Source organism: Elgaria multicarinata, chromosome 8 (assembly GCF_023053635.1).
Source record: "Elgaria multicarinata webbii isolate HBS135686 ecotype San Diego chromosome 8, rElgMul1.1.pri, whole genome shotgun sequence".
Classification (NCBI taxonomy): Eukaryota; Metazoa; Chordata; class Lepidosauria; order Squamata; family Anguidae; genus Elgaria; species Elgaria multicarinata.
In genome coordinates this window covers 82897984-82908584 of record NC_086178.1, presented here as the reverse complement: position 1 = coordinate 82908584, position 10601 = coordinate 82897984, and the positions used below count along the sequence as shown (strand labels likewise).

Genomic DNA, 10601 nt, shown 5'->3' with positions numbered 1-10601 from the left:
TTCAAGAACGGTCAAGTTCCCCAAAAATGTAAACAAATACTAAATATTGTATTCTTCAGAAATTTTATTGATGTTGACCCAAGCCGCATTGTGCCTTTTTGATTTACAGTGTACAAATAAATTGCCTCCACTTTTTACTTTCAGTTATGTGTCTGGATACACATGCAGGCTCTTAAATACTTCCAACTTAATTCAAAAACAAGCTTTGAGTAAGGTTTTTAAATAGCAGGAAATTTCATTTCTATAGAAATAAAATTGTCCAATTACGAATCCCAAGGACTCATAATTATAGTGCTTGTTTTTTAAAAATAAAAATAAAAATACACAACTTTTAAAATATGAAATAGCTTAAAATATTCTTAGGGTAAGGTGAAAAATACTTATAAATAACTATTACTCATTTATAAAGTTAAATATATAATATTGAATTTAGGGCATTATAAAAAGCTATTGTGCACCCTTTCAATGGAGTTCATTAGACCTGACCGTTAAAACGTGTGAATTTTGTCGGCAGATTGTCCACTGGATACACGATAGGGCCGGTCTTCATGGTTGGTGGTCCATTTAAAAGTTGCCAGTCACAGTTCCGTGCCAACTCTACAGTAAAGATCTTGAGGAGAATTTTGGCAAATTCTTTGCCAACACAGCTTCTCAAGCCTCCTCCAAAAGGGATGAAACTAAATCGTGAGGCATCCTCTGGGAAAGGAGACATGAAGCGGTCGGGGTTGAAATCATCTTTGTTGATGAAAAGTTCCGCAACGTCATGGGTGTCACAGATACTGTAAATGACGTTCCAGCCTTTAGGAATCTGATATCCCTACAAGAAACAGAAAAGGAATCATGATGCAAAATAGCAATGGGTTTGTGTCATATACCAAGCCATTTTGTGACATATACTGGCATATACTGCCAGCACAAACTCCTGTTGAGAGTGTACATGTGACCAAAAAATGATACTTAGAACCTTTGTTAAGAGCTATATGATGCAGTACAAAGGGATTAGCAGCAATCAAGTTGACCTGCAACAAAACGTTGCAGTGTAGAGAACCTCTGTTCAGGATTCCAAAACATCCCATTCTATACCATTACCTGCTTTTCCATATTTTTTTCTCCAGTCAGTCAGCCAGCATTCTGTCCTCATTTGGCTATTTGGGGACAGGGGTGTTCTTTCCTTCAAGTTTTGCCCCCTATTAAATCATGATGTACTTCAGTCAACCATGGGGATCCCCCAAGTCTGCCAATACCTCCCCTCTTGTGCGTAGATGGTGCTATTTTGGCAACATTAGGACCAGCACTCAGATTGTTTAGCATATATACAATTTATCTAATAGCAAACAACCAAACGCCATTGTCATCACCAACATCCATGGTGATCTTCCTACAGAACTGGGTGGAATTACACTTCCTTCAATACATATCCAGGCTCAATGAAGGAATGGTATCACTTGTCCTGTTGTCTTGCCACCAGGGAATGCTGGGTCACATGGATGGAGCAATTTAGAGATATGAACTTTCTGAAGAACTGATGCCCCTTGCCACAGTCAGAGTGGGGTTTCTAACTAAGGCAGGGTAGGGTACTAGATGCCTAAGTTCTTCTCACGGTGTAAATTTATATGCCACTAAGTTCTGACAGACTCACGAATGGTAAGCAGCCCTGAAAAATGGCCAAAGCTATCCCCTAACCTAGGGTAGGCAACCTGGCACCCTCCAGATGTTTTGGACTACAGCTCCCATTAGCCCCAGCCTGCATGGCTAATGGTCACTGATTATAGAATCTGTAGTCTGGGAATCATAAAGGTCCCTACCCTAACTCACCAAGGATAATCTACCCATAGAAACAGGGTTCTATGTATGGTCACTTTTCAAAGCTGATTATCTGTTGAAGGAGAGAGATGTTGTCCCAGGCACTCCCTGCTATATACACACTACCTGCTATACACACACACACACACACACACACACACACACGTTATCAGTACCAACAAAGTTCAGCAGTGACCATACGTAAAGCAAGAGGAAATTCCAACTCAAGGATGGCATTCGATCTCAAGAAGTAGGCCCTCACAGATGATATGATACAACATTTTACCCTCACCACTAAAATATTTGCCTGCCTACTCTACTTCAAAGTGAACAGAATGCCAATTCAGAAATGTAACCCAACATGTTAGTCAAATTGTGGCTCCTCATGCCCCCCACCCCATCCAGCATGAAGCACCCTGATCAAAAGGCAAGTCAAACCAACATCTGACAAAAAATCTGAGGTGTTCTGAAGCCTGCTCTCAAGCAGGGCAACATTTTAATATTTTATTGGGTTAGAATTGTTATCCTCTCTAGGATATTTTTGTTATGAAGGATAGGTTGTAAATACAATTAAATAAATAAATAAATAAATACTGAACAGGTGCACTTTTCCCCAACACTGTGACTCTATTAAAGAAGTTCTATCAATGGGCTTTGGATCCTACCATAATCCAAAAAGGAGCAGTTGCTCTCTGTTTAAGTTTTCCAATCATAGAACTGGGCTAAGACAAACATGTTTGTCCATTTCGGAAGCCCATTTTCTGCCAGATACCCCTTCTCTCACAGAACTGTAGTGATTTAGCAACTTCAGCTGTTGGGACATCGTTTTGCTTCAGCGTTTTTAAAGAAGCAGAAGGCATGATGGTATCGGAGCTAGTGTCTCTCTGCCATTGGGAAAACATCTGTCAGCAGAGCAGAGAGGGGAGTGATTTTCAGTATTTCCCCCACCTCTGTAGCCAACTTTCCTATCCGCTTCCGAGCTGGATACCACCCACTGTCCCTTTTTTATGTTACAGTCAGTCTAACTATTACTGCAACCTTCAGTTGCGATCCTAAGCACTACAAAGAATGGAAACGATTGGGGTGTTATGGGAACTTCCCTGAAAACGTGCTGCTCTTGCTTACATTTAGCTCAAAGGTTTTGAGGGCCACCCGGAATCCTCCTGGAACCGGTGGGCTCAGCCGGAGAGTCTCTTTGATGACACAGCCAGTGTACTTCAGCTGTTCCAGGACATCCATTTCCAGATGCTTCTCTTGTCTCATGCTGCCCAATAATCCCTGGAAACATAAAGGATGTGCCATGATGAGGACCAGGATACAGAGAAAGGGAGGCTACATATCCAACATCGAAGCCTTGCAGGGTCACCTGCATTCATGCAATATAGGCCCCAAAGAAGAATCCAGTTTTAGTCAGAGAAAGAATTCCAGGGCCACATCAAGCCATCACTAGCATCCGTTAGAGAGTACTCTGATCATTTTTACCTACCTTCATTGCAAGTGTAAGAATTTTTAGGTCCTCCTTTACTTCCTTTACCTCCTTTGCCCTTCCCTCCTGCTTTACATGTACTTTCTATTAGAAAACTCTATATACTGTTAGGAGTTATATATAACTCTGTTAGGAATTATATGTGACATATAGAAAGATAATAGCAAAGGAATATACTTGACTGGAGGAGATAGATAGATAGATAGATAGATTAAAGTGTTTCTTTATGTTGAGTTTGAAGAAAGTAGTGACAACAAATAACAAGAGACTACAAAACAGTCTGTCCTTTCCTTAATACAGACAACACACAACACAGAAGAGCAGTAAACTGCCTTTTTCAACTGCACTGAAACAGAGCAGAAAACCCCTTCCCACCTTATACTGTTAGAATGTTGGTCTAACTTGAATCAGATTACACATAACGCGAATCAGATTACACATAACACAATATTTCTAACACTTTCCCCCCTTCCCTCCCACACTACCTATCTTCATGGGTGCTCTCATGCTGGTGCAAGTTCTTATCAAGATTTCACACTCACACACACACACACACACACACACACACACACACACACACACAGAGAGAGAGAGAGAGAGAGAGAGAGAGAGAGAGGGAGGGAGAGAGAGAGAGAGAGCAGTCAATTTCTTGGGAGAGAAGGAGAAATGCTTCTTCTGAGATATTACGAGTCACCTATACTTTCTTATATTAAAACCATTAATGATATAATGATCATTAATGATATAATGGCCATTGCTGACCATTTAATATGGGGGTACCTTTTTAAAATGCAAATAAGAGTGTTTTAATTAGTTAAGCTAATTGATTTTATATCAACTAAGCATTACAGCCCTACTTTATATATTCCAGGAGCATTGGTGGGGTCGACACAACCCCCGCAGTGGGAAACGTAAGTTCAAAGGGGATCTTAAACTCTCTGGGCATTTTACTGCTACCTGAACATCATTCCAACTTAGCACTGAGAGCTAGCTGTTGTTTTTATGTGCCCAACTCATATTAGCCTTCGAGGCTAGTAGGGTCTCCCAGCTCAACATCCAAGATTCTGCCTATCAGGTTAGGCCAGTCTGAATCATGCATGGCTAGATCTTCTCTTCCAGGCCTTGGACACAAACACCCACCTTCTCTTTTAATTCCTTTCGAACTTTTTGCAGGACTTCCTGGTGAAGGCCTAGGAAGGTAATCAAGGAGGTGGCAGCACTGGCCGTGGTTTCGTGCCCTCCAAAAAGAAGCTCAGTCGCAGATTCTTTTAGCTCCTTTAGAGGGAGAGGAAGGAGAAAGGAGGTCAAGCCTGTGTTTTGCACTATGTTGTGTTTTGCACTTTGCAAACAAGGGATTGGGGGAATCAAACTCCTTGCCTGCACAAATAATTCTGCATGGGGAGGGGAATGCTATTTTGATAGGTGGGCTCCCAAAATCTTGCCAGCCAGAAACACTGCCAAATCACCAACTCCATTAAGCACCTCCCCCATCTAAACCCCTTTCCTAACTGCTTGCCCTTGAAAATCCTTTCACTCTCCTTTTCCTTCAGTCCCCACCAACTAATCCAGTCAAACGATGTTCATACATCCATCCACCACCCTCCAGGTCTTTCAGACTCCCACCTTCCCATTCCACACCCTCCAGATGTTGTTGGGACTGTAATTCCTATCATCCCTCACTATTGGCCATGCAGGCTAGGACAGATAGGAATCCAGCAACATCTGGAGGTCCACATGCAGGGATATTGCTAGGCACTTAAAAGATTCAGGATCGAGGCTCAGAGAACCCAAATGTATACATGCAAATTTAGAAATAATTATCAGATCCAAGGAGGCAAAGCCAGCCAATGATTGTTTCATCCAAATCATCTCAAATAAATAGTGGTGGAATTCTATGCATGTTTCTGTCTAAACATGCATAGGATTGGCCTTTATTTATTTGCACCCTAGCAGAGATTATCCTAAACTGATTGGAAGGTTTTTTTTCAAGTTTAAAGGCCATGTAGGGGAAGATCTTGGGGTGGGGGGGCAACAACACTTGGGGGGGGGGGCACCCTTCCCTCCCCAGCTGCAATCCTCCTTGAAAATGTCCACCTGCATGGCAGGTAAGCATAGGAAAATGGACACTCAGGCTTTGTGGAATAAATCCAGGAATAGCAGGCCTAGCAATGCCTTTGCTCCCTCCCCCTGGTTCCACACCCATGAGTCAAAGGAACATTTTTAGATGGTGGCAGTAGGGAAAGGTTGGAGGAGGAGGAGGAGGAGGAGAGGTTGATGTGATGGAGGAAGGAGAATAATAAGAAATTATTATTAATTTGCAGAAGACCACTTCTGCAAGATTATTATTAAATTATTTTAATTATTATTAAATTTAATAATAATAATATAGATTTAATTATTATTAAAATGCAGAAGACATTTGCAGAAGACCACTTCAAAGTTATCACTGAAGACAACAAGGTTCTGGGTGGAAGAAAAAAGGGATGAGGAGAGATGAGGGCGTCATCCTGCAGCCTTCTCAGACCTAGTGTCCTGCTGATGTGTTCTATGGAGGCACATCCAGATATGACAGCTGGGACATGTATCTGAAGTGGGACAGATGAGACCAGCGTCAACTGGCATTTAGTAAGACTATATTACAGCCTTGCCCAACCTGGTGCCCTCCAGCTGTGTTGGACTGCAACTCACATAATTCCCAGCCAGAATGCTTAATACCTGTAAGGAAGGTATTGTTCAACTATTTCCCTCTTCCTACCTCCAGGAACTCAAAGCAGTCTATTGCTCTACCCCACCTCCCCCATTTTATCCTCACAACAACCCTGTAAGGTAGGTTAAGCTGAGAGAGTTTCATGGCTGGGTGGGAATTTAAACCTGGGCCTCTTCCTACTCCTACTCTGACACTACACCACCCTGATTCTCAAAGAAAGTATATATTTCCACCTTCATAGTTTTTATTCCTGTGAAAATATAAGCAGTTTTAAGTCAGGCCATTTAAAACTCATAGGCCTAAAATCAACGAAGATTTCTTTCATCAGGCAACAGTTCCAGAAGACATTCAGTCTCCAAGGCTGCAACCTGATACACTTACCTGAGAGTAAGCCCCATAAAGCTTACTTTCAAGTAGACATACCTAGGATTACATGCTTACTGTTTAATGTGCATCAGTCTGAATTCAAAGACACACACACTGAATGGGATGGCTGCATGCCTAATGGCCCAGGCAAGTAGCCATCCTGGAGGGCCAGCTCATAGCTTCCGACCACAGCATGCCACTAACAGCCTTTTCCCAGACATGGAGATTCAACGCCGGAGACAGCATTGCCTGCTGAATTCCTGCCTGTCCCATCACCACCAAGACAAAACCTGGTTACTCTACACAGGAATAGTCTTCTCCTTCAAATGTTATTCTGCTTGTGTTTAGTTTCACCACTTGCCTGGGGCAAATGCATATGGCCATTTCCCCACTACTGAATCCCCATGTCTTGAAAAGACTGTACCGGAGGGCTTTCTGCCTGCAGCACAGCTATTAAGCGATCAAAGTAGCAGGGCTCATTCAATCAAGAGACATCCATGAGGGACTGGAGCATGCAAAGTCCCGGCGTCTACTCCAGCCAAAGTATTCACAAGCACTCCACAGTCTGGTGTCCTTCCCTTGTCTGCTCAGATGGCGCCTTTGGACAGAGCCCGGCTGGCATTCCAAGACCTCTGTAGATCCACGCAAGAAACCCGCCCCAGGCGGAGGAAGACCCAGGCGCCCAAGGCCTCACCTGCATGTTGAGCTGCTCCCCGTTCCTCTGCGTGTGCTCCATCAGCAGCTGCAGCGCGTCCTTGTAGCCGTCGGCCGGCTCCTTCCCAGCCAGTTTCGCCCGGATGCTCTCCTCGATCTTTGCGTGGATGACGTCCCGCGCCCTCAAGCCCTACAAGCAGAGCGGGCAATCCCTTGAGGCCGCCGGAATACCAAGCATCACCGCTTCCCAAACTTCTAGACTCCGGCCCAGATCCACTCGCTCTCCAAGCCAGGCACAATGCCATCTCTCCCCGCACCCCCAATCTGGGCGTCATCTTTTACCTTGTAAAGACCACTGAAAGGCACGTCGATAGGCAGGGAGAAGAGGTTGCGAATCATCTCCTCAAAGGCCTCCACTAGGAACTCCTCGCTGTCGGAGCCCGTCTGGCCCGGCCGGAAGCCCAGCAGGATGCGCATGGCGATGCGGAACATGAGGCGCTTCACCTCCGGGTAAACCAGCAGGCAGGCGCCACCGCTAGTAGCCAGCAACCACAGCCTCAGGCAAGCACTCACCTCCTCCTGGATCACTGGGATGTACTGCTCCAAGGCCTCGCGGGAGAAGGCCCGCATGATGACCTGTGAGAGAAGGAAGGAAGGATACGGGATGATTTTTAAGGCGCCCAGCCCAGTTGGAAGAAACGCTTTGGGCGGGCGCTGAGTCAATTCGGGCTGGGCCAAGGGTGGGGGGAGCACGGCGTTCTCGGATCTTCAACATTGCTGCATTGGAGCCGCTAGCTACAATGAACACACACTTCGGGAGGAGGGGGATCGATTGCACCTGGGATTGCCCCAGATGAGAATCAAGCTGATTCTCTACCTCCTGGAAGGTCAGCCCCACCGATTTTCATGTCAGTCTTCCTGCAGCCACCCCCAACCCGAAACAGACTTCAGCGAGACACGTGCTCCAGGAAGGAGGCTCGCTTGCTGCAATCCTATACCCCCTTCGTGGGTAAGTAAGCGGACCAGTCCCCAGCACTGAATTTATGGTGGGTTACTTCTCAGTGGAGCTGTATAGGATTGCGCAGTGAGGCGGCAACCCTGGTCACATTCACTGGAGAGTTACTCCCATTCAATTCAACCGGACTTGCTTCAGAGTAAACATCCAGAGGATCAGATGACGTGACCACCGAATCCTTCAACAACAGCGACTAGGATTCCCTCCCCCCCCCCCACAAATAACTAAAAGTGGGTCGGGAGGAAGAAAGTGACTCACGGCCGTCTGTGTGCCCCAAAAGAACATGTTTAGGTTTTAAAATAGGAATCGCCTATCTTAAAAAATTCCCATAACTGGTGGGAGAGAAATCATCTAGTCTTGAAAGGGGAGAGCAACTTTATAAGCCACCACGAGCCTTCTCCTTAAGTAAGCCTTAGGTGTGGAGGACCCGGGCGCCGCCAAGACCTCTTTATTGTCCCTAGATTGCTCCCATTGCTTCTTGAAGCTATTTATAGAAGGCGCCATTAGTTTTATTGGGAGTGTGTTTTATTGGAAGGGATGTTCCTCGGATGCGTTTTAAGTCCTGACTTTCTACTCCCACTGGCTGGGCTCTGTCCAAAGGCACCGTTTCTCTCTTCAACCCAGCCCACTTTAAAGTGCGTCTTGCCACCCCCTCCCCATCCTATGCCTGTTTACTCAAAAGTAAACCCTCCCCCGACTGCATGGGTATTTTCTGCAAGCCCTTAAAAGCACGCTTCCTAGAAAACATTTTCTGCAGCCCAGGAAGCATTCTGACGTTAGGGTTACTTTAAACGTGTATTTAATTTTAAGTTACTTTAAACGTGCATTTACCAACTACGGCTTTATTTTCATTGTTACTGTAGAGTAGGTGCAGGGGCCCCAATCCGAAGTGGGACTCTAGTGTGAGGGCTTGGGGCCTCTTAAGATCTAGATCAGGCCCTGCATCTACTCAAAAGTAAAGAGAGAGAGAGAGAGAGAGAGAATGTTTAAGCCATGGCTGCAAGACACAGATTTAGAGTAATATATCGAGCCCCCAGGCTCGAGTTCAGAACTTTTCTAAAAGTTTGAAGCTCTTTCAATAGAAATCTGCATCCCCTTTAGGATAGCAGCAGCCAAAGCTGGACTCCTGCCGCTGCTACGACCCGATCCACCAGGACTCCCCTCGCTGGAGGCGCCGAGCCCTGCCCTGCTGCCTGCCCGGCCCGGGAGCGCCTTCCCCACGCTTGCCTTCTTGCGGCACTTGTGCTGCCCGTCGTGGAGGTTGGAGAGGCAGCCGGAGCCCAAGATGGTGCGCACCGAGGCGGGCCACTGCACGGCCACCAGCCGGTGTTCGCCCAGCAAGATGTGCCGCACGTTCTCCACCCCCATCACGCGCACCGTGGGGCGGCCGAAGAGGTGCGTCTTGTAGATGTGGCCGTACTTGCGCCGCTTCATCTGCAGGAATTTGCGCCGCTGCGGAAACGAGGAGAGAGAGGGAGAACAATCAGTGGGGTTTGGACACACACACACACACACACACACACACACACACACACCCCAAAGCCCCCTGGACCTCGGTCCCCGCCACGGGCGTCCCTCCTGCACCTCCTTACCTGCAACACCAACTGCAGCGTCTCCCCGAAGAAAGGCAGCCCCATGGTGCCAGGGGGGAGCGGCAAGGCGCAGCCGCGATCGCGGCCCCGCAGGCAGTACAAGTCCCAGAGCTTCACGGAGGCCGCGAAGAGCAGCAGCGGCAGCAGCACGAAGGTGCCCACGGCGCTCGCCAGCAAGGCGGACAGGCCCATGGCTCGCTCGCTGGCTCGAAGCTGGGCGGCGGCGACGGCGCGGGCACCTGCTTTCCCCCTCGGCGTGCGAGTACCAGGGCCAAGCCCCGCTGCGGGGGCGCCTTTTATACCCATCCTCGATCCCCCCAGGTCGCTGCCCACTTCTTTACCTTGGTCCAGGCGATCAATTAGTTCACCCAAAGTTCAGCCTTAATTGCTGCTGGTAGCCTGCAGGCGCCGCCCCCCGATCGCTTCCTTTCCCCGCCTCTGGCTTCAGCCGTTCGGGTTTTGCGCGCTCCCGCCCCGCCCCCAGGCTCAGCCCAAACAAAAAGCAGAGTGTCCGTTTCATTTCAACCAACCAGCGGTAGCCAAAGAGGAGCAGCAGCAGCTGCGTCGGCGTTTCTCGCTCTCGGACCATCCGGAACATCTTCCCTGGTTTCAATGGACCTGAACTTCCAAAGCGCCTTGGTAACCTCACAGCCTCAATCCCAGTTCTACGCGAAAGTCACCCCCCCACACACACACACACCTTGGTTAAATGAGGCTTGCAGCCCAAGCGCGTTTACTCGGGATTAGGTCTGGCTGTGTTCGGTGGGGTTTACTGCCATGGAAATGCGCCTATAAATTACTCCGATGTAAATGTGCAGCCACGAAATGCGATTCTCAACACTGTTCGCTCAGTTCAATGGGACTTGGGCATAGTGAGTGGGTCTAAGACTGCAAGCTCTGCATTAAGTTGCAATCCTAGCCCCATTTCCCTTGGACTCAGTAATACTTACTTTTAAGGAGACATGTATAGGAACTATG

General features: G+C 47.2%; 1 protein-coding gene across 1 annotated transcript; it reads right to left on the bottom strand.

The window, feature by feature from the left end:
* Window positions 1-475: 475 nt before the first annotated feature.
* Window positions 476-9815, bottom strand: LOC134402245 (cytochrome P450 26A1). Its single transcript, XM_063131609.1, has 7 exons — window positions 9624-9815; window positions 9259-9483; window positions 7359-7652; window positions 7057-7206; window positions 4430-4564; window positions 2929-3081; window positions 476-817 (listed from the first exon to the last, which is right to left on the bottom strand). Exons 1-7 carry the CDS (start codon window positions 9813-9815, stop codon window positions 476-478), a joined length of 1491 nt encoding a protein of 496 aa, XP_062987679.1.
* Window positions 9816-10601: the final 786 nt, after the last annotated feature.

What these genes read in the sequence shown, in the direction of transcription:
- LOC134402245 (XM_063131609.1), bottom strand. Translation starts at nt 9,815, where the DNA reads ATGGGCCTGTCCGCCTTGCTGGCGAGCGCCGTGGGCACCTTCGTGCTG. An exon ending in GAAAGGAATTAAAAGAGAAG is followed by an intron (nt 3,082 to 4,429) that starts GTGGGTGTTTGT and finishes TTATGTTTCCAG; the next exon opens with GGATTATTGGGCAGCATGAG. An exon ending in TCAAAACCTTTGAGCTAAAT is followed by an intron (nt 818 to 2,928) that starts GTAAGCAAGAGC and finishes TGTTTCTTGTAG; the next exon opens with GGATATCAGATTCCTAAAGG.